A 24541-nucleotide genomic window follows, 5' to 3' on the forward strand; every position below is an offset into this window, starting at 1 on the left:
TTCAGCTTTCCTTTGCTTTACAGACTTGTGAAAGTCGTAAATGCGAGGATTGGTCGTAAAGTTACTTTTACATCACCATCGTAACTGTGGTTGCTGTTGGAGGTAGTCACTAAATGAGGACTACCTATATGTCAAGCAGAAATTTAAAAATAAAAATCAGCACTTGAAACAGAGCTTGACACTTCTGAACTCAGGGTTGATCTGTTCACTTGGACCCGGTTAGCAGTCTACTTTACTGGCTGCACTTTCTGAAGCATTTTCAATAAAACCCTATAGACAGACAAGGACATTCCAAGAATCCACCCTGGAAGTTATCAGGGTGTAGATTACAATGCTATAACTCAGCCTTTCATTTCTACAAGGAAGTTTCTAATCCTTAGTATGACAGTTGTATGACAGGTCTCCCCAGGGGAAAAGATGGAGAGGAGAAATCTAAGGCAGGTGTCTAATGCTCAGGACAGTGCTAATCAAGAAGCAAAGTAAAAGCACATTTCATTTGCATAGTTCAAACAGCTTGCAGCTGTTCTTAGTACAATTTGTATGCTGCTTCTAAAACTAGCTGTCTAGGTCGTTTCAGTTCAACCTGGAGTATAAGAGGAATCTGGTTTATGTGGCTAAGGAAGGTAGCATTAATTCTGCCCAGCCAGGGCAACAGCCTATTATTGGGGAACAGGTGGGCTAAAATACAGGTAGTCTTTGTTTACGGACTATCTCATTTAATGACCATCCAAAGTTACGATGGTGTAAAAAAGCTTTGCTTTGTGTGCCATTTTTATCTATGCTTGTGTCCAGTCATTGCTAAAAAGAACCCCTTGGATACTGATGAGTTCCCTCCCCTCCCCTCCCTACCCCACCACAGTTACCCTTTCCTATTGTGGAAACAGAACACTATATCCTGCAAGGTTGAAGACATTCAGACATGATTTTAAAGGGCACATATTCTGCATCATCAGAAACGTGCTCAAGAAATGCATCTGCATAGGGGGTTTCTTTTCTGAACTAATTCATCCAGCGCTGCCTTCAGATTTTCTTTAAAACCATTAAGGATTGGCCACTTCCCTTCCTATTATTTAAATGAGAGATCTGACATCTTGTTTTTCTTAACCACAATCTCAAAGTTTCAGGCTCCGGCTTCTAAGATAAGAATACAGACATCTTTCAGTACTCAAGCCGAACTGAAAAAGGCATTGTGTGGGTGCACGCTTTGTGCAGAAAACTCACCTGAAGTAGTAGAGGGCTACTGAGGAGTCACTCTGCTTGCAGCCTCTGTTCACCAAACTTTCTAGCTGGGTGTGCAGTTCCTCCTGGATAGAGGACACATTTTTGCAGTATTGCTTGGATCTACACAAACTATTCCTGAAAACGAAAAGGAACATTCCACAATGTTAACTATCACAGAGAAATCCCACAGTTGCGCTTAGTCTTTCCATCAGACTGACTCTAAGCAAGACAAAATTAAAATCCATGCAACCAGCACAATAATACACAAATAAAGTGCCAGGGAGGAAGTGGGAGGGAGACACGGTCAAAGTTCTAAGCCAGATGTACCCAACTGGAGGCCCTACGGCCACATGGCATCCACTAAAGCCTTGTATTCAGCTCTCAGAGGTCTCCGAGACTTGCTATTAAATTGGAGTGTCTTACTGTGACAGAAAAAGCTATTAAAATATAACTGAAGAGTAATATTATTTCTAGCTGTAAATAAATCTGAATAAAATGAAATAAAATCTAGTCCTCACTTCATCCACTATTTTGGGGGCACTGCCATCACACGTCACTCAAAAGCTAAGTTTGATCCACAGCCCAGAAAAGTTGCATGCCCATGTTTAGGCAAATCTGCTCCAGCTCAGAGTCTTCTAGAATTGTGGAACTGTAACTTCCATTACCTTCAACATTATTTTCAACTTAATGGGAGTTACAGTTCAACAGATCGGAAAGTCATCAAACTGGGGAAAAGCACTCTAGAGCAGTGTTTCTCAACCTCAGCAACTTTAGGATGTTGGCTGGGGAACTCTGGGAGTTGAAGTCCACACATCTTAAAGTTGCTGAGGTTGAGAAACACTGCTCTAGAGAACTGCATTAAATTCTGGTCAAGATGACTAAAAAAAACACCTGAGTCAGCACAGGCCACTTGGCATGTTTATACTTCTCTCTCTCGTTCTCTCTCTCTGACACACACGCATCCTTGAAACTCACGTGAAAATATCTGCAGTCTTCCGGAGGTAATCTTGTTCTTGCTTGTTAGAGTCTGAGTTCATGCTGTGCTCAATCACAGAAAGAAGGGGATCAATGACACTGAAGACAAGAGGGTTCCCTGCCTGCTTTGTCAGAAATAACTCAACCAAATCCAGGACCTGAATGAAAAATAAACAGAGATGTGTATCACATTAACAGCAACCACCATAGGAGAAAAATCTGGAAAGAGGTATATAGAAGGAATCCACGGTTGAACTCCTTCACCAATTAACATCTAATCCATGAAAGACATTTATGAAATTCAAAAAAAACAAGCATACATTTCAGTGATTTTCATATAGTCCTAACCAAAAAAAAAAAGGCTATATTATTCTTTTGGTTTTAAGCCGAAAAAGAATTGCTGATAAAATATCCCACTCCAGTTCATGAGTTTATAGTGACCCTTGGAGGTCATAACTAAAATAGCCCAACTGACAGCAAAGACGTGAAAGTGAGAGTTTTGTTTTCTTGAGCTCAAGAACAGATAAAGATGGATGATGTGCTGGAGAAGTAAAAAAAAAAAAGACTGAAAGGCTAGGAAGAAAGGCAATTATCAGACAAGATCATAAAGGATACGGACCAAGGATCATAAAGGACAACACCACCAAGACCGAGGAATTAAAGCAATGATCTTTACAGTGGGAACATACAGCCACGAAATCTGGAGACTAAGAAGATTTAGTCTTAGTCTCACAGTCTTAAGTCTTTAAGATCTCCATGAAATAGGGATTTTGGAAACAGTAGCCAGGGTACCATGGACTGCAAGAAGAACCAATCCATCAAACATGGACCAAATTAAGCTGCTTCATTGACTATGCAAAAGCCTTTGATTGTGTGGATCACAACAAACTGTGGCAAATTCTTAAAGAGATGGGAGTACCAGACCACCTTACCTGTCTCCTGAGAAATCTGTATGCGGGCCAAGAAGCAACAGTTAGAACCGGTCATGGAACAACCGATTGGTTCAAAATAGGGAAAGGTGTACGACAAGGCTGTATACTGTCACCCTGCTTATTTAACCTATATGCAGAGTACATCATGAGAAATGCCAGGCTGGAAGAATCACAAGCCGGAATTAAGATTGCAGGGAGAATCATCAACAACCTCAGATATGCGGACGATACCACCCTAATGGCAGAAAGTGAAGAAGAACTAAAGAGCCTCTTGATGAGGGTGAAAGAGGAGAGTGCAAAAGCTGGCTTGAAACTCAACATTAAAAAAACTAAGATCATGGCATCTGGACCCATCAATTCCTGGCAAATAGAAGGGGTAGAAATGGAAGCAGTAACAGACTTCATTTATTTGGGCTCCAAGATCACCGCAGACGGAGACTGCAGCCATGAAATTAAAAGACGCTTGCTCCTTGGGAGGAAAGCTATGGCAAGCCTAGATAGCATATTAAAAAGCAGAGACGTCACCTTGCCGACAAAGATCCGCATAGTCAAAGCTATGGTTTTTCCAGTAGTAATGTATGGCTGTGAGAGCTGGACCATAAAAAAGGCCGAGCGCCGAAGAATTGATGCCTTTGAACTGTGGTGCTGGAGAAGACTCTTAAGAGTTCCCTGGACTGCTAGGAGGTCAAACCAGTCAATCTTAAAGGAAATCAACCCTGATTGCTCATTGGAAGGATCGATAATGAAGCTCAAGCTCAGATATTTTGGCCACCTAATGCGAAGAGAGATCTCTTTGGAGAAGACCCTGATGCTGGGAAAGATTGAAGGCAAAAGGAGAAGAGGACGGCAGAGGATGAGATGGTTAGATAGCATCACTGAAGCAATGAGCATGAAACTGAGCAAACTCAGGGAGGCAGTGAAGGACAGGAAGGCCTGGCGCAATATGGTTCATGGGGTCACGAAGAGTCGGACACGACTTAACGACTAAACAACAACAACATTGAGGATCCTCTCAGCAAGCAGCAATTCACACAGTTTGGGTACAAGGTGCAAGTGGAAGATGGACGAATCATTATGTTTGGCAAAGTTTAAAGAAGTAAAAAGGGAAGACAATGGATAAGGTGGGTGGATGGATTCAAAGATATTATCTGAATGCCTCCGGAAGAATAAGAGAGATTACTGGAGAGAAGTCAGGCCTGTGAGTGATTGTCCATGCTGTCACTAGGAACGCTAACTTGACCTAACTAAAAGATGACAGTAGCCTCTTAACAGTGTAGAAATTATAAACCAAGTCCTTAAAATAATTGTTCCCAACCAAAAAGGGCTTGCACATTATTGCTTTGGGGAGGGCACAGGGGGAGTTTTTACTGTTCCCACACGTTTAGAACCGTTTTTAAAATGAATTTATTGTTGATTTTATTCAATGCATTCTCCTCCAATGTTCTGGAACCCTTCTGAACTGCTTAACTGGCACCCATCACCTGAAAAACCCCGAACTAATGGCGGATGTAAACCAATCGCTGGAAGTTAAGAGGCCAGGTTGAAAAGAGTGTGGGAATGTTTAGCAGCGCTTATTTCGGTTCTAGTTCTCCAGTTATTTTGGGACTGCAAGATTCCCAGCCAGTACTGCGTGGGTTGACTGTGCTGACTGGAAATTAAGGATCCTGTCTGCAGGGCATCAGATACAGGAAAGATGGCCTGGAGTCCTTCCTTAAAGGCAGCTACAATACCTCAGTGGAGTTCTTGGTGCTGAGCTTGTTTGCTTGCAGATGTTTCATTAAACAACTGGGTAACATCCTCAGTGAGTGTGGGGTTTGCTGCCTGTTTATATGCAGTAGCTTTCCCTGGCAGCTTCGGTGGGGGTGTAGTTTCCTCCTTGGTGGTTCCTTGATTAGAGACTTGTTTTCTGCCTGATTGTTTGTCTGGGGCTGATCCCTGCTTATCTGAACATTGCCTGCTGGAGGGGATGTGTTGCAGTCTTTTTGCTTCCTTCCTAGGTTTTTTATTCTCTTTTGCATGGTGTGTAAATATGGTTTACCTCTATGTGTCTTATTGATGGCTGTACACCCCACTAAAATGGGCAGGGCAAGCTACTATATATAAAGAGACAGCAAACCCCACTAGCACTGATGATGTTACCTAGTCGGGTACTAAAACGTCTGCAAGCAAACAGCCAAGCTCAGAGAGCACCAAGAACTCCACAATTCAACCCTGAGCTAGAGATATTCTCTTCTATTGAAAATACTGCAGCTATTAAGTCCCTAGTTGTCAGCCCTTCAAAGCAGGGGAGGTCAAGAAACAGACTCCACAAGATCTACTGGAACTCTATTGTTGTAGGGTATAATAACAGAACCTTTTCCTCTGTCCTTTCTTATACCACGCAGAATCAAGGTGTGGTTATTTCAAGTCTCTTTCTTACATTAATTTCCTAAGGTTGAGATTTCATTTACTGTCTCTTTTATCTGTTAATGGCCCTTGCATTCTTTTGACAAGATTATCTCTGCCTCCCTCTATATGAGTAGCCTTGCAAAATAATTCCCAGAGCTTCTTACATGGCAGATGCTGACAACACAGAATCCTAAATATTTCTAGATAGCTTTTGCGGAACAATTCTTAAGGAAATTCAGTGGCTGAAATTGCACAAGATTTCAATTAAGAATGCCCAAGCTAGGGCAAAATTCTGAGCCTCATGCGAGACTGCACAAGATCTCAAGGACAAGAGCACAAAAACATTACAAGCTGTTGGCCACTGAATACTTATTTATTATTGTATTTAGGTATGCCACTCAAGAGATTCTGCCATACTGCCCAGCAGCTGAAATCATTGCTGACCTTAGCCATAGGCCATAATCTCAGAAGGCCTAGCCTCCCACCTTGATTTTGAAGTCCCGGCGCAAGGTCTTCTCCTTGCGCAACTTTTCCTTCTCATCCTTCTTGGCTTGGATGCGCTTCTGCTGCTCAGCAAAGAGAGATGAAAGATTCTCATCGAGGGACATCATGGTCTCATCATCCACGTCCTCGTCACTGTCATCTCCTTCCTTGGATGTAAAAAAACAAACAAAGCAAAGGCTCATAGGCCACCCCAGCAATGAATTATGAGACTTACAGTCCAACATGTCTAAAGGATGCCAAGTGGGGAAAGGCAGCAATATACCAATAGCAGACTCATCCTTGGAGCTATCAGTATTACTATATGTACTTGCAGGTAAGATGAGAATTTTAGTTGCCAAAATGCACCTAAAAAATCGGGCTCAGCTTATCTGTGGATGGGCTTATCCACGAGTATATACAGCAATACTTTTTTAAAGTCCCCATATTTCCTGTATATAATCATGGATAAACCCATCTGCAGATAAGCAGGCCCTTGAATTTTTAACCAAAATACCATGAAAAATGCAGGTTGGCTTAACGGTGGGTGGCACATTTTTTCATGAAATTTTGTTTAAAAATTCAAGGGTTGGCTTATCTGCAGATGAGCTTATCCACAAGTATATATGGTATATAGCCAATGGTTATATGGTGGTTAAAGGGCTGGGTTTGACTGGGAAGATTCAGGTTCAAATTCTCACTCAATCACAGAACGTACATATATATGATGACTTTAGAATAGTTCCTACTTTTCAGCCCCTGCTACTCAGAGGGTTGTTGATGCAAGGAAAACAGAAGTGACTTTATCTAAGTACACCATTTAGAAGCAAGGCAGGGTATAAATGTAATAAATAAATACGAAATGAATCCATTAGCTAATTCTGCACAATGAACACCTATCAGCACACTTCAATGTCGGGAGGATGCAAGGTTTGTGAAAAGTACGTAACAAGATCTTCAGAAAAGACACGTACAGGAGGGACATTTTTAAAAATCATCCCAACAAAGACTAAGAATGACCAGCAGCCACAGAACGATGGGTGCCATTTTGCTGATCTTTAATGCCAGTTGGCCAAGGCTGAGATTTGCCACAACCTAAGTTGCAAGACGCAATGAAAAAACGAACACCATTCCTACGGTTGCATTATTAAAGGTCCCAGAGCACATTTTTTGTAAAACAGTCAGCAGACCGCTTCACACAGAGCCAGCAGGAAGCAGCCGCTCACCACCTCTCCAAGACACCCGTTCCAGGCAGCGCAGATCAGCATTCTTCATGCCAAATTGTGTTTCTCTCAGCACAGGAGTCCCACTGTTTACGTAAGTAAAACTAAAGCCTCTTCTTCGATACCTACCACAGCATTCCCAGCTTGTAAAACATTCCTCAGCATGGCACGGAAGTTCTCATCTGGTTCGCCTTCGCCCTCGCTATTTGTCTCCCAACCCTCCTTGTCGCTCTCATCGCTTTCTTCAGAGCTGTCTTCATCAGAACTCTCCCCGCTTTCTTCATCTTGTTTCTGCCAGATAACACAATTGGGTTTTTTTTCTTCAGCTGTAACTCCTAGCCCCTCTTTAGTTTAACCTTCAATAGTATAAGGAGTTGCACTGGTGGGATGGGTGGCCATATAAATCAATATAAATAAATTAATAAATGGAAGGAAAATAAATCACTCTGAAATACTACAATGATTGGGCAGGATTCCGTATCCCACTAAACCATCATGGTTTCTTTAGTTGTGGCATAGCTTCAGCATGTAGTGCAAAGCCAGCCATTATGGTTTGTAAACAATGGCTTATCAATAAATGTGCTATGCAAGCCCAGCCAATTATCGTTGATTTAATATATGTGTAAACAAACCAAGGCTTACCAAAATGTATGAACCGAGTTGCTATCAATGTGGCAGATCAGCAAAATTAAGCTCAATCTGCCAAAGCAACAAAGAAATAATCTTTTGGATTCCTACAATCTGAAAATATTGACCTACAATCTGAAAATATTTATTTTAAAACAACCCATCCTTCCGTCTTTAACAATAAGAGTTTCCCATCTGCAAAACCTCACAATGGCTAACAAATGTCAATAGAAAATATGGTCAAACTTTTCGCAAATGACCAACACTCAATGTATGAGAAAATTATTCTGGGGCTGATCTCTGGCACCTCCAGGTCATCAGTTATCAGGCAATGAAAATGATCCTTTTTCCAATAGAGGTGAATATGTGTAGCTCAGGGTTGAACTGTGGCGTCCTTGGGGTTCTCTGAGCTTGGTTCTTTTCTTGCAAACGTTTCATTACCCGGCTAGGTAACCTCTTCAGTGCTGGAATGGGATGGGGTTTGCTCTCTGTTTATATACTGTGGCCTGCCTTGCCAGTGCTGGTGGGGGTGGGGGTTTTGTTTTGCTCCTCTGGTAGTTCCTTGATTAGCATGTTTGCTGCTTGATTGTGTGCCTGGTGGTGACCTTTGCTTATCTGGGTGATGATTGCTGGTGAGGCGATCTTCTGGTCTTTTGTCTCTTTTGAATAGTGTGTAGATGCTGTTTATCTCTATGTGTCTGTTAACTGCAACTGCAATTAGCAAAAGATAGCAATTGCAATTAACAGACACATAGAGATAAACAGCATCTACACACTATTCAGAAGAGACAAAAGACCAGAAGATCGCCTCACCAGCAATCATCACCCAGATAAGCAGAGATTACCACCAGGCACACAAGCAAGCAGTTAACAATACCCCAATCAAGGAACTACCAGAGGAGCAAAACAAAACCCCCACCCCCACCAGCACTGGCAAGGCAGGCCACAGTATATAAACAGAGAGCAAACCCCATCCCATTCCAGCACTGAAGAGGTTACCTAGCCGGGTAATGAAACGTTTGCAAGAAAAGAACCAAGCTCAGAGAACCCCAAGGACTCCACTGATCCTTTTTCACTTGCAATCCTGGAGGCTTTCTGTTAGTCAGAACTGACAACAATATACTAGACTAGACAATGCATGTAGAGGAGCTATATTAGTCTACGATAGCCAGAAATCAGGAGGAATCTGACAGCACTTTTTCAGACTAATACATTTCATTAAAAGGCTTAAATTCAGCTGGTTGGCATAAATTGTGCAATTGGCTGGCCACTGTGAGAACAAGACTGCTGGCCCAGGGATCTAATCCAGCAGAGTATTGCTGATGTTCTCGGACTGGAGAAAGTTGATTTATCCATCAATAAATATACTCCAAAATCACATCAAGTCCAATGGACATCTGCCACATTCATCCACACATTCTCTGTACTAATAAAATTCAAAGAAAGCGAATGGCCTCGGACAGGAGTTACATATTGCACCTAACTATAACAAGACTTGTTTTGTCCTGGCTTAGCATTTTATATGAACCTAGCCAACTGTGGTTCATTCCACAAACCATGGTTAAAATAAACCATATCTTAGTACTGTGGGAACCCAGTAAATATAAAGGTTTGAGATCAGTATTATACTGAACATAGTTGTCAGGCTTCTCTCTTGGATGATAAAGCAAAATACTGCAGGAATCTATTTCCCAAGATAAATGAAGGTTCACGTATTGTAGCCAAACTATAGAACCATCATGAAAGAACTCCAGAGATTGCTGGGTATCAAATGCAAGCTCTATTTATTCTACAACAAACTGTTTGTACTTCTTTCTCCCACCTGTCTATGTGATAGGCTAGAAGAAATTCTCTTTGGGTAGGATATAATTTCCATCTGTTCCTTGTTTTAGGCACAGCCTATTCTAATATTGTGTTGTTGACTTTTGACTGCGTGACAACTATCTTTCACAGTAATAGGAGTTACCGTATCTTTTTGTGTCAATTTCTTTCTCTTCTCTGTTTCTTCCATTACAACAACAGCACTTTCTTCATCCTGGTCTTCTTGTGGATCCAGAACCTTAGGGAGAATTTTACTTTTATTAAATTCCAACATGTTATCTCTGAAGAGACACAAAGCAGTCGTCTTCTCAGAGCACGTCTGCTACAACATAGGTTTGCCTTGACTGAATCAAGATGAGGATCCTGCAGTCTTTCAGGTGCTGCTGAACATTAGTAACACCTTGCTGTTTTAGTCTTTGACCATGAAATTAATAAATAATGTTAAACAACAACTGGCATGGTCAATAGGTTGCTCACTCCCCAATGTAAATGAAGTTTTTCTTCAGCAATATCAGTTCATCCGTATTCAAGCATACAGATATGTAACCATCAATAAAAAGTTTCTATAATGATGTCTAACAGTTGAAGCACTTTATTTATCGTATTAACTCTCACCATTTCTTTCAAAGGGCAATATAGGTCTGTCCCATTCTCCAATTTTACATTCAAAATAAACCTGTAAATATGTTTCTGCTTAGATATACGTAGCTGGACCAAATCACCCGGTGAGCTTCAGGGCCAAATGAGGATTTCAACCTAAGTTTCCCTGATCCCAGGCCTTACATTTCAGACAGAGAATCAAGCACTCTGAAAAACTAGAACTCACATCTAGGATGAGCTGCAGGGCACCCTTTGTCATGTGTTGGCAGACAAGCCCAAACACATTTTTACAGACCCGTCGAATCAGCCCACTAGACTGGGTTAGGAGGGAAAGCAGGACCTCCACAATCACTTCAACCCATGCTGGCTCCTCTTCACCATCTGAGCAAAACAAAACAAACAAAACCACATAATCAGCACTGATCTCTGTAGACCAGTCTTTCCAAATCTTACGTCCTCCAGATAATTTGGGAAGGCATCTTGCAGATCTTCAAATCATCAATGATCACGCCGGCTACAAATTTAAGAAGCCATCATCCCAATGCAACCGAGGGGCATGAAGTCAAGAAGGCTATTATAGCCAACTTGGGATGGAAACTCACCAGTAGCAACTGCCTTCTTCTTCTTGAGCTTCTCACCAAAGGCCCTCTTGATGCAACTCTGGAGGTCATTCAGAAGGTTCACACACTCTGCTGGAGACTGGTGTGAATTGCAGGATCCAAGGGAAAAGAAGAAAGCAAACCCATTAGTATTATGACGACTGCATTTTTATCTTGTTTTTCTTCCCAGAAAGGTCAGGGCCACATAGAAAGTTCTCCTCTCTGTATATAAAACAGGTTAAGATTGGAAACCATAATGCCCTTTGACTTGAAGGTACCTGAGGATAAGGGCTTCCAATTTCCTAAAACTGAAATGCCAAGGCATTCTGCAAACCTGATATGTTAGATATTCCACAATCACATAATACACATGCAGATACTGGCTTGGACATTTGGAGATGCAGTTCAGATTTAGCAGCTGGAAATTTTGCTTGCTTGCTTTATATATGAAAATGTTTTAAATTAATGACTAATCAGAGCATTCTATGAGTACTGTATCTATCTGTGTTTGCACTTACAGAAAGGCAATGTAGGCTTAGTTTACTGGGAACAGGCATCACCTTAGCTGAGTAGCTAAGAGGAGTGGAGGAAATAGGTTTGCAGAAGGTGCTACTCTGCACACAAGCAAAAAGCCACAGGGGAGGAAGCCAGACAATGCAAGCTTTTACTAGAGATACACAAAACTTTCTGCATGAAAGGCTCTGGTTTCAAAATGTTCCTTTTTTTCCCAGGTACTTCCCATTTTTCTCTGGAACAGTCTGATCTCAGCATTGCTAAGAGCAGTTTGTGTATTTACAAAAATGGATTGGCCAGAAAAGGAAATGGTTTGTAGTATTCCAGTTGTTTAATGGGAGAAAAACAGAACATTTTGGAGCCAGATCACTCCTACATGGTGCATTCAGTACATCTCTACCACTCATACACATCCCCCAGAAAATACAACAAAGCAAAGAAAACGTGTGACTAGAAGCAGTTGATAGAAGAGGGGGACACTGAAAAAGAAGCGCCTTGAAATCAGCCAGAAATGTATGAGGGACAAAAGCTGTCTGCTAATCAGCTCGACCTCTTTCCTATGACCTGAAGTTACGGAATTGTCACAGAAACCAGGGAGCAAATGAATCTTACGATTCCTAACCAACAAATTATTCTTCACCCCAGGTAAATTATTACTAAGAGTCAGGAATTTGAGTGAATTCAGAGCTACACCCAAAGGCCTTCTGGCATGCTTGACTTTACCTTGAAGAGGTGAATGCCAACTAACAGCAGCAGGTGTTGGAAGGCAGAGGTCTTTGTGCTCTGGCTTTTTTTATCTCTTTTTTTCAGGGCTTCCACGGTCTGCAACATCCTGTGACAAGGAAACATCATGTTTGAGACTCAACAGTTATGCACTCAATTTCACTTCTGCACCACCTGCGGTCACAGAATCTCAGAACTTTCACAATAAGGTAAGATGCAAAGACAGCTAATTAAACAGGATCAGCAGAAAGTCAAAGGCCCAGCCTTTTCCTCTCTTTTCATTAGGAGGATGGCAAAGGATTGTGTCTTTGCCCTGACTGTCTGAGCTGGCTGTGGAAAACTAGCTACAAACACTCAGCAAAGGCAAATGAGTATAATGATGGCAAGCAAAGGGTTAACCCTTCAGTCCCACCCACTGACCCCATCCTGGGTGATCCGGAATGGCTGGGAGCCTAGAAGAGTAAGATGGAACAATATGGAAGCCTCAGTGTCATAGAGAAGTTGGAACAGGCTAATCTTCCTACTAAATGGCCAATTTTTATATGCAGGGACTTCGTTTACAGTACATTTACAGGTAGTCCTCGCTTAACAACGGTAATTGACACCAGCAACTCTGTTTCTAAGCAATGTGGTCGTAAAATGCGACATCATGTGACCACGCCAACTTACAACAGCAGTTCTGGCACTTCCAGTTGCTGTCATTAAGCAAATCCTGTGCTGTCATTAAGCGTGACATCACGTAGTCACCATTTGTGACCCACTCACTTTGCTTGTCAAGCCAGCAGTGAAGATCACAAATGGTGATCACGTGACTGCGGGACATTGCAACCACAGTAACTGCAACCCGGTTGCCAAGCACCCAAATCACAATAACGTGACTGCTGGGACACTGTGACAGCTGCAACTATGAAGACTGGTCATAAGTACCACTTGTTCAGTGCCGTCATATCTTTGAATGGTTGCTGAATGAGTGGTCACTGAGCGAGGACTACCTGTATAAGGAAGATGGTTCTACTGTGAGTCTCTCAACCGCTTTAACGCTCCAGTTGCTCCTTGCAAGGGCTAGATCATTTCCATTGCCACTGACTTCTGTTTTCAAGACCCTGTAGTCTTGTGTCTCCAATGTGGAATGGGGTGGGGGCAATAAGCCTAAGACATCTCCCTTGATCTCCCCATCCTATTTGACTTATTGCCCGCTTTGAGAAAAAAAAAGTCCTTTAAGTTCTTAAAAAAGAGAGAGAGATGGCATGCTACCAAGTAAAGCAGCAGCCTCCAGTATTATCTTTATTTCCAGAATACTTCTGGGTCTTATACAGGCCCTACAAGCTTTCTTAGAAAGTATGATGGAAGGCTACAGTCCCACCTGCCAAGAAAAGTAGCAAAGGTAGGTGGGCGTACCAAGGAAGGGAATGTTTTATTGGAGTAGAGCAGGGTTCCTCAACCTCAGCAACTTTAAGATGGGTGGACGTCAACTCCCAGAATTCCCCAGCCAGTCATGGGTGGAATTCTGGGAGTTGAAGTCCACCCATCTTAAAGTTGCTGAAGTTGAGGAACCCTGGAGTAGAGGACAGAGAAGGTATGTAGCTAGCAATCTGGTGCTTTGTCACTGGCTACATCACCAAGGCAGCCATTTTATTAGAGAGGCCACAACATCTTTGCAACATTCCAAATAAATTGGGGGGTCCCTGCTGTGCAGACAACTTACTTGTCCCAAGCCTGTTGTTCTTCATCATTAAATGGAGCCACCATCTTAACCTGTTCCTGGTGAGAAAGGAGGACGCTGGCATATTGCACAACACAGTGGATCCAGGGCTCCCCGCTAGCTGTCAAACCATGGAGGTGCTTCTTCCTCATTTCTTCTGCTTCAGCTGAGTCTCCCAGGGCAGGCATTGTGTTCAAATGCTGAAGCAAACTGCAGAGAAAATAGCAATTAGAAACAGCTCTGCAATACAACAGACTCAAGGTTGATTTGGCACTAGTACATGCTTCAAAATGTCCAAATACTGCAATGTGATTTCTCTCCTGACTTAAACATTCCTGGTCCAGGGTTAATAGAGAGCCATTTTCTCCAGCAGAGAATTCTACAATCCCACCGACCCTCCATTTTCATTTTTCCACGTGTCACTATGGTCATTACTAGATGGGCAGGGAATAGCCCTGTTGCTCTTTTTAAAATAGCATTTTTTTGTATTTCGTACACCCTAGGACTAGCACACATCCCCTTGCATCTTTCAGGGACCCAATTTTTGCTTCAACTTTCTATGAGAAGGAATGAATGTACTTCTCCTGGTTCTGTAGTTGCTGTGCTTTTACTGAGGTATCATCTGTGACCATTGTTCTTTCTAAAGTGTTATGCTCCACGTTTCCACAGAGCAGACTACTCAATGGGTAAGAACAATGTCCAAAACTACAAGTTGAAAAAAGATCCTAAAATCCCATGCCACGTTATAAAAAAACTAAATCCCAAACAAACACCACCGGTACCGTCATAGATTTTTGTAACCTCTATGTCCTGCTTTTCCTCCCTGAGTTTAAAGCATTATGCATGGTTCCTCCCCACAACTCTGGGAAGTAGATTAGCCGGGGAGGGAGTGACTGCCCCAAAGTCACTCGTTGATCTTCATGGCTCAGTGGGGATTTTAAAACCCTTCCCAGCCCTTACGCAACCCTTCAACATTTTAACCATCCACCATGATTAGTCTTCCCAGTGAGCCAAGCAAGAAAAAAAACATATTTGATACCTGAAAAATGAGTCTGCAGCAACCGTGCGAGAGACTTCATTCAGAGGAACTGCAGGGAAAACTTTTGTTTCTGTTATCTTCGGGAATGGTTTCTTGGCCTCAAAAAAAGCATGAAAGAAGCAGAACCTGGAAGAGTGAGAATCTTCTCAATACACGGATGGAAACCAGCCTTTCCAAAAGACAAGCAAAATTAAACAGAAACAGTTCCCACCATGTGCTCTGCCACACGGTATGTAACCATGGCTGGTTGTGAACAAACCACAACAGGCTGGATTTACTCAGCCCTCAGCCATATTTCATGGTTTATAATCCACACACGTTAAGCCAAAACCAAACAGACCACCTTATGACTTAGCCCAATCCATAAACCTTGTCAGAATCTCTAGAAACTTGGTAGGGATTCAAGAATACTGGGTTTTGTTTAGAAACTAGTTTCATGTCCTCATTTGTTGTAAGCTTAAAACCAGAACAGAAATACACATCCTGCAAATGTAACAGAGGCTGACAATGGCCGTAGCACTCGTGACATTCCTAAAAGGTGTCCAGCGATCCCTAAAATTAAATGATGTGAGATAAAAAGGACTAAACTCTCACAAGATCACTAAACCTTGTCAGTTTTCTACATTTATACAGTAGTTCTTTCAAGATCCTAGGGATGAAATCACTGAAACCTTGTGTGATTTACAAATTTGCAAAATGTTGGCCATTTTTTAGAAAATACATATTACTTGGTGCCTGAAACCTAAAAAGGCTGCCAAGTACAGAAATTGGATTCTGTTCAGTAGCATTTTGTTTAGCAGGGTGAAAACAGAGCCCTCTTGGAAAAATCAGTTTTTAGTTTTAGATTCTAAAACAAAACAAAGGAGGAAAAAAAGGGGAGAATAATTATATACATAGTAGTGCAACCCCTAACTCACCTTTGTTGGTACTGATTTTTTTTTTAAATGAATATCATTATTGCTGTTACATAAGCTTTACACTGAGGTGAGGGTTGAAGTGGGAACTCAAATGGTGAGGTTTAATATGGTGATTAAAAGATGATCTTTTTTAATTAAAAAGAGAGAGGGAAAATGTGGATAAGAAAAACCATTCAAGTGCCCCCCCCTTTTGTTCTTTTTTCCCTTTTTTTCCCAACCACTAACTATTATTTAAGTATTTTTATACTATGCTTCAATCTTTTACAATTGTTACTCATTTCCATTTAGCTTGTTTTAATTATTTTTAAGCGGTTTCTCTTTTTCTTCAAAAACAGTATTCTAAGTGTCTTAACTTGCCCTGCTGTGTGAGATGTTGTATCTAAGGGGCTACCATCTTGACTTTTTGGACCCCCCTCCTGTGAATACCCCCGGCCACTCATCCCGTTGCCTTTACCTGGCAATGTCCATGACAAGCTCATCTTCCTTGTTTATCTGAGGGTGTTCGGCGATTCCAACGAGTCGGCCGATGATCCATTTCCTTAGCCGTGCGATGCTGTGCTCAGTTACGCTGACCGACCAAAAGAGAAAAGCACAACAGCATTAACAGGTCTTGCAGGTTATTACGTGTTTATTTAAAATCTTTTTACACTGCCTGTCCTGCCAGCACATCTCCAGGCAGCATAAAACATTAAAATAATTTGATACCATACAAAAGACAATAAAGCCTGCCGGGCAGCAATGAAGCTAAAATCTATTATCCCCTTTAGTTATACAGAAGAGTGACTGTGAATAATGGATCAGTACAGTGGAACCTGGTTTTAATGGACCATTTGGGGGATAGGGGCATCTGTTACTCCTGAATATTTATAATATTTTCATCATTTTACCTAATTTGCATAATAGCATCCTTGCACAAATGATGTAAATACCCCAAATGTTGTAAAATTAAAGTTAAATTAATGTAAATTTAACTGCTCATTCAGATTACTTCAGATGCATCCGACTTGTCCATTAGTTTGGAGGATACCTGGAGAGAAATATAGTTCATTACATCCAAAGTCTGCTAAATGGAAGTCTGTTAAATCGAGGTTTCACTGTCTTATCATGGGATATCAAATGCTAAGAGGAATAAAAATGTTTTCAACATGTGCCTGAATTATAACAGTAAATGAGAAGATTCATTTACACAGGGAATATATTTTGTCGATATATTATTTTGAGACCCAATGTGGTATTACGGGTGTTGGATCGGGGAGCCCCCAATTCAAGTCTGCCCTCCAGAACTTCACTAAGTGTTACTGGACAATCACTACCTCTCAGATCAACTTCCTCCACAGGGTTGTTGTGAGGATAAAATGAGGAAATGGAGAACCACCTTGAACTCCTGTAAAAAAGGTAGATTCTAAATCTAATAAATGAATTAAAAAAGAGTGCAGTCTTTTCAGCCTGATCAATCCCAGATATATTAGACTAGCACCCAGAGTTGCTGAAAGACTAAAAGAGAGCCAGTTTGGCCTAGTGGTTAAGGCACAGGGCTAGAAACCGGGAGACTGTGAGTTCTAGTCCCACCAGGAAAACCAGCTGGGTGACTTTGGGCCAGTCCCTCTCTCTCAACCCAACTCACCTCACAGGGTTGTTGTTGTGGGGAAAATAGGAGGAGGAAGGAGTATTAGATATGTTTACCACTTTGAGTTATTTATAAAAACAATAAAGGTGGGATAAAAAAAATATTTTTAAAAAAAGTCAGGTGAAATATAAATTTAATTAATAATAATAATAATAGACTGCAACTCCAAGCTCCACTTGAAACAATGGCCATTGTCAGTCATTTCACATGTAGTTATAAAGAGAAATTTTTATTCTCTTTCATTCTAAAATATATATGACACCCTCTCCCATTAGCAGCTTAAGACAGCTTACAAAATTTCATATACGCAAAGAGATTAAAGCCCAGCTAAATCCTTCTAACAATTCTGAAAAAGCCCATAGGGCTCGGGTGAAAAATGAACGTATTAAGCCCCTTCCTAACCCTTAACAAGGCGGGAGCCAGCCCTCACTCCAGCTATAAGTTGTTCCCCGGCCTAGGCACTTTTACACAGAAAGCAGAATGAGCTGCTGATGTTAAATGTATCTATGGCGAGACCTGCAAGAGGTGCCCTACTTGAAGGCAGTCCTACTCATAATCTTCGCCCAAGGCCGGACAGACAACTAATGGTTTAGGCCAGTGTTGTCCAAACTTGGCCACTTTAAGATGAGTGGACTTCAACTCCCAGAATTCCCCAGCCAGCATGGCTGGCTGGGGAATTCTGGGAGTTGAAGTCCACTCATCTTAAAGCAGCCAAGTTTGGACAACACTGGTTCCGGCTGTCTAAGGCACAAACATCCAAACAGATACTCCCAAACTTACATACACAAATTGAAACCGGGGCACCGCACGTTGATTGAAGTGATAGACTTCCCAACGTTGCCTATTGGGCAATGAATGTTCTCCAACCCCCCCCGCCCCCCGCTGGGGGAAAAAGAGGCTCACCTGCTCGTTCTCTTCTCATTCTGCCTCTTGGTGGCAAAATCCACACAGCAGTCCAGGTTTGGACTGAGAAACATGTCCTTCAGCCAGTCGATGTACTTCTGCAGTGCAGCAGGAAGCAGATGTCTCACCACCTTCCAGAAAGTGGGCACAACTGGATAGCCTTGGTTGGTGAGGGTGGAGAAGGCAATCATCGCTGCCAGCTGCTTCTCAGGGCTGTCGCATCCCTCTAGGAACGAGTCAACGTAGGCCTCCATCTCTGGGGCAAACTTAAACCTATCAGGCAGCTGAAATACACAGGCAGGGCAGGAACACGGAGAGGGCTGTGGCTTAACGACAGAAGATCTTAGCATCTTCCGACACGACCCTTTATTTACTTGCTTTCCTGCATTTTATAAGGCGGCCCAACTCAAGCAGTGTAACTCTGGGCAGCGTGTAACAGTGACAAAAATAACTCTACATCATTAAAACACACACACACCCCAATATATAAAATAGTGAACAAACAGGATAATTGGACAACTAAAATCTCCCCCATTAGGGGGAGCTGGGCGGAGATAAATTTAATAAATAAAATAAAATAAACAAATAAAAGGGGACTCTACTCAACTGGACCTGAACGCCAGGGGAAAAGGCCAGGTCCTAACAGCTTTTCTAAAGGTGAGGAGAACAGGGGTTAGACACCAGACAGCTGCTGTCAAAATAAGTGGAAATAAGCCTTCTGCATTTTCTGGCTCCAAAATATTTCAGACTATAACTCTCATAATCTCTGATCATGCTAGCTGACAATTATGGGAGTCAGATTCCAACAAAGCTGGCTAGAAAACAACTCTGACCTTAAATGACCTAATGAAAAATAAGGCAGTTCCCTCAGGCAAGATGCGTAGCTCAGCGGTAGAGAATTTGCTTTGCATGGGTGAGGTGCTAGGTTCAATCCTCAACCTCTCTAGGTAGGCCAAAGGAGGACACATTTAAGGAAAGCTTGAAGAGCAGCTGTCTATAGACAATAGCCAGGCAGACCAATGACCTGGTTCACTATAAAGGAAGCTGCTTATCATCCAGACCAAAGCACATCGAACAAAAGGCCAATTTTCACAAAACAGACTAGCAGTTCCCACATCAATCTCTCCACTATTTAGAACGGTTTTCAAAAGCAATGCGGTGGGAACAGGTTGTTTTTCTGTTAACTCCTTCATGAAAATATTCTTCTTCAGTTTCATGAAGACCAGCCAATTATAAAAGAGAATCCCCAATTCCAGACTAGGGATTTTTGCAGCCACGGACTGCATGTAGTTGCCAGTCAGGAGCACATTTATATCTAGTTGATTTACTAAGGCCACAGGGACCTGTTCAGTGACATGATCACGTCATCAGCAGGAGGAATATTTGGCCCTTTTGAGCAGGATTTGTGGCAGGTAAAGGTAGAAATGAATCTGTTTGCCCCATAGAGAATTAACTCACCCATTTCAATCCTTACAAGTAGTCCTTGCTTAACAGCCAAATAGGGACTGGAAAATTGGTCACTAAATGGGACAGTCATTAAGCGAGTCACATGAGCAGACCGGATTTTACGACCATTTTTATGATGATCGTAAAGTGAATCACTGTGGTTGTTAAGAGAATCACGTGGTTGTTAAGCAAATTCAGCTTCTCCATGGATGTTTTTTGCTGGAATTTGCTTAACAATCATGTGATTCACTTAACAACCACGGTAATTTGCTTTACGACCATAGTAGAAAAGATCAGAGATTGCGATCACATGACTATGGGGATGGTGCGACAGTATGCAACAGTCATAAGTATAAGTACAGATCATAAAACACTTTTTCCAAGGCTGTCATAACTTCAAACCGTCATTAAGCAAATGTCGTTAAGCGAGGACTACCTGTATTTTACTAGATTTTTGTTTAAAAAATCACACTATTGAAAGTCAGAAAGTTTGCCATTGATCTCAAGTATCTGGGGGTCAAAAAATAGGGACTGGTCAGTTGTCCACCCCAATATCTATTCTCCTCCCTGAGATTCTTTGAATGGGAAATGCTGAGGACTGAACCTGGAATACTCTACCTATAGTTTTAAAGTCACTCTGTGGTGAGATGGGTGGTGACAAATTTGAAATATAAATAAATGAATAAATAAAATAAATCTCACAACAGCGACTTTACCTTACTTGTGACAACATGGAACCCATATTGACGCATAACTTCACCTTGAAGGACCGTCTTTAGCTGGCTAAGAGAAAGAAATGGGAGGATGCTGCCCAGCAATCGAAAACACATGTAGCTGAAGGAAGAACAGACATTAGGGTAAAAAAGAAATCAAAACTCAGAAACAGACAAAGGTGTGGGACAAGTGAATAAGTATTCTGGACTGGTTCTGCAGCAAGTCAGACTGAACATGTTCTAGAAAGTCACTGCAACTACATGAGAAAACTTATGTACATTTCAAAATGTATCCAGCAAATTCAAAAAGCTTATTCCCAACTAAACACCTAGACTAGCAACTAAACATTCCCAACTAAACAACTGTAATTTCAAAACTATAAAGTTACCTTCTGTTCCTGCCCTCTGGAACATTTCCCTGATGTCTGCATGGCCCCAACCATGTTGTACATTTGTAAATCCTTAAAGAACTATTTTTTTTAGCAGGCCCTCTGGCAGGGTGATTTATCACCCCATGCCCTGTTACATGTTTGATATGGTTTGTAATTGTTTATGCTGTTTTCCTGACATAAATCGTAGTAACATTATTGTTATTTGTTACTTGTTTTTCTCTTTATTTATATTTTATAAAGCCCTTAAGTTACTATTGCAATTGAGGTGGCCTATCAGTTGATTGATTGATTACATAAATAAATAGGTTATTGTTTAAATGGGGGTGTGGGCATGAGAATGAAGCCACTGGGACTGTTAACATATTAATTTTAACATGTCTGATGCTGTAACATATGTACTAACTAGGGACAGAACTGAAAAAAAGAGTAAGTGTAATTTTGTACTGTGCCTATTTTAGCCAACAGGCTTATTTGTATTATACCCATTCTCAGAGTCCTGGCTTTCTCAAGAAGAAATACCCAAATGGACAGAAAGACCGATCATTTCAGACCAAAAGTTCATTTCAAATTCTTTCAACATACCTGCAGGGTCCAACATTTTCTTTAAGTAACCCGTTTTCTACAGCTTCTTTCCAGAATAGTTCAAAGGTTTCTTCCTTCAGAGCCACTTTCATCAGATCCAGTCCTACAGCTGGAAGAACTTTCTCTTTCCTCTCTGATTTGGCTGCCATTTTCAAAACTTCCACAATCCTGGATGAGAAAAACAACAGAATCTTCATTATTCTTTCTTTTTTCCAAAGAGATCTACCTTCATTATTGCTGGGAAGAAGAAGGGGGGAAAAACTAACAAAACAACAGGAGGAATGCTTTAGAACAGTGTTTCTCAACCTTGGGAACTTTAAGATATGTGGACTTCAACTCCCAGAATTCCCCAGCCAGCCATGCTGGCTGGGGAATTCTGGGAATTGAGGTCCACACATCTTAAAGTTCCCAAGGTTGAGAAACACTGCTTTAGAAAGTAGACATCTGCTGAGCAAGACCTTTGATTCAGCTAACTGAATCAAAGTCAAAATGTGTAAACCCAGTCAATTGTAGATTATTCAAGCAAACATAAGTTAAACAATCCATGACTTGCTACAATGTGCAAGCCTGGTCAGGGCCTGGCAGAATTTCTTCTTGACACAGGGGTATTTCTTAGTCCTGCTTGGGATAATTTAAATGCAAAGTATTTGCTCTCACCCCCGCCCCCTCCCATCGTCCTTTTACTGGAAACAGAAGTACAGTACTACAGTCTGTTTCTGGTTAAAAAGTTATTTTCAATAGGAAAATAGAAACCTGTCATATACTTGGCCCAGGAAAAAAAAAATTCTGAAGCATTGTGGGGTGGGGTGGGGTGGGGTGGGGGAGAGAGTTTCCCTGAGTGCTTCACTAGTTTTACTGACCTGGGGATGTTTTGTGCTGTGACGACAACAGTTGTGCCCAAGAGATCCTTCAGTTTCTCTGGTCGGAGAACTTTGGGGAATTTTTGGATGCCCACCAACAGGAGGTACAATTGACCAGGAGTGCTGAAAGCTGCAGTAAGTTCATCTTCCAAGATACTGTAAAGCACCTTTTCGAATACAGCCTCTGGGATCTAGAAACAACACCCCAGAAACAAAACTGTGGTATGAATAATGCATATCAGCTGTCTTTTATCTACGTACATATATATATATATATATATATTGTCTTTACATCAATGATGTTACACAGTAGAAATCAGCTATTTCCTTGCCAGAGGCAGATGGGCTTAATCATCAAATGCAATAAACAAGCTTGCCTCTTGAGCAGTATTTCTCAACCTCGGGAATGTTAAGATGTGTGGATTTCAACTCCCAGAATTCCCCCAGCCAGCATGGGGGAATTCTGGGAGTTTAAGTCCATGCATCTTAACATTCCCGAGGTTGAGAAACTCTGTTCTAGAGCAATGCGAAGCAAGAATTTCTCATGTGAGGCCATTCCAAATTAAGAAAGCAGGAATACAAGTGGAAATTTGGAAGTTCCCAACTGAGCAATAGGAGGTTAACCGTAGAAAAAGAGAGCTGGAATCTAAGGCGAGAGCTGTTAAAAACACAATCACCAGCACCAGATTAAAAACCTATAGCCTGACGAAATAAAGGCATTGTTGCCTTCTAGCAGAATGACAGAGAACTCGCTTAGCCTTTCTTGTCAAGGAACTCTAAGCCCTGGGGACAGCTACCAAGAAATCTCGCTTGCATGATCCCACAGAATAGGCTGTAATAGTCACACACAGCAAGGATAAAGAGGAGGGGGGGAAGGTTTTTTTCCCTTTCTTTCTCAAAAGATTAGGATCAGGGATCAAATGAAGTTCATTGAAGGGAGATTTAGAACTGATAAAATAAATGACTCCTTGATACAAGGCATAATTCCGGTAGAATCTGTTGTCTCATGAGGGTGTGACAGCCAATACCTTGGGTGGCTTTAAAGGGTTTATTTAATTTTAATTAATTGAGAAAACCCAGACACTACCAACAATACAAGAATGGTTGTTAAAACTGATGGAAATGGCAGAAAATGATAAACTGACTTGCTTATTAAAAGAAAACTCAAATAACTATTACCTTAAAGAATGGAAACCATTGATGGACTATTTGCAAAATGTAGGTGGAGTGAAGCTCTCATGGGGATTTGAAGATTAGATTATAAATGTAATGGGATATGTTTTGACAAGGAATTATTCCTACTTAATGTATTAAAAACTAGCACTTATGATAGTCTTATTATTCCTAAGACCAGAGATATATTGGAAGTTATCTATTTTTCATATCTTTTTTCTTTTTCTTTTACTTTATCTCACTTTTTCTTTTCCTTTCCTTTTCTTTATAATTTGTATTTTCAATTTTCTTTTTCATTTCTAACTTTTAACTTTGTAACTTTAAAATTTCAATAAAATATTACTAATTTTTTTTAATTAATTGAATTGAATTAAAATCAATTTAAATCAATTCCTGCAGGATAAGGCTATCAAGGGTCTGGAAAGCTTAGTATCTCCTCTGGGTCATAGGCAGCATGTCTCCAAATACCAGTTGCAGTCAATAGTGGGAGAGAGAGAGGTCTTCAGCTCTTGTCTATGAGCATCCCAGTAGTGTCAGGCTGACCGTCTTACCTTAAAACAGATGATTTACAAAGGCAAATTCTTTTAACAAGGTTCCCTTTTTGCCGTTATCCTCAGACTTCCCTACCTCAGAGACAATGTCAGCCAATGTCTTCCTAGGGAGGTCCTTCAGATGGACATGGTGCTCCGAAAGGCTCTGTAGAAGCTGGACACACTCAAGGAGAGCCTTGGAGTCCTAAGAAGACCAAAATCCATGCTTTATAGTGTCGTTCATTGAACCTAACCAAGCCCAATTTGTTTAGCAAATCATGAATTTGAATGTCGAGTACACAGGGACAGAAGGCAGGGCATCTGTGGGGGAGGAGCAAAAAAGCAAGACAGCTGCAACCATGTGATGGAAGCCCCACCCCTTTTTCATGTGTGCTACAAGCATGCACACTGTAGTCAATATGTGCCACAGGCATCCATATAAAAAGCGGTGGGGCTTCCATCACATGGTCATGGCTATCGTCTTGACTTTTTTGACCCTTCTTTTTTTGACCCCCCCCTTTGTTATTTACATAACAAAGCAAATTTAGGACTCTG

At 41.4% G+C, this 24541-nt stretch overlaps 1 protein-coding gene across 1 annotated transcript in view; it reads right to left on the minus strand.

The window, feature by feature from the left end:
* The window catches only part of MYBBP1A (MYB binding protein 1a), a 59885-nt gene that overhangs the window by 25712 nt on the left and 9632 nt on the right, over positions 1–24541 (minus strand). The window contains exons 5-20 of the mRNA XM_088152285.1: positions 24084–24191; positions 22284–22474; positions 21424–21591; positions 20453–20570; positions 18291–18574; positions 16215–16328; positions 14844–14969; positions 13808–14014; positions 12103–12211; positions 10870–10966; positions 10494–10648; positions 9813–9905; positions 7349–7510; positions 6002–6166; positions 2197–2354; positions 1222–1356 (exon numbers count right to left, since the gene is read on the minus strand). Coding sequence (XP_088008411.1) covers positions 1222–1356; positions 2197–2354; positions 6002–6166; positions 7349–7510; positions 9813–9905; positions 10494–10648; positions 10870–10966; positions 12103–12211; positions 13808–14014; positions 14844–14969; positions 16215–16328; positions 18291–18574; positions 20453–20570; positions 21424–21591; positions 22284–22474; positions 24084–24191 — 2390 coding nt within the window. The remainder of the gene's footprint in view (positions 1–1221; positions 1357–2196; positions 2355–6001; positions 6167–7348; positions 7511–9812; positions 9906–10493; positions 10649–10869; positions 10967–12102; positions 12212–13807; positions 14015–14843; positions 14970–16214; positions 16329–18290; positions 18575–20452; positions 20571–21423; positions 21592–22283; positions 22475–24083; positions 24192–24541) is intronic.

The sequence above is a fragment of the Python bivittatus genome, unplaced genomic scaffold (genome assembly GCF_059951505.1).
Source record: "Python bivittatus isolate LINGU-HERP-01145 unplaced genomic scaffold, Pbiv_v1 ctg000690_np1212, whole genome shotgun sequence".
Classification (NCBI taxonomy): Eukaryota; Metazoa; Chordata; class Lepidosauria; order Squamata; family Pythonidae; genus Python; species Python bivittatus.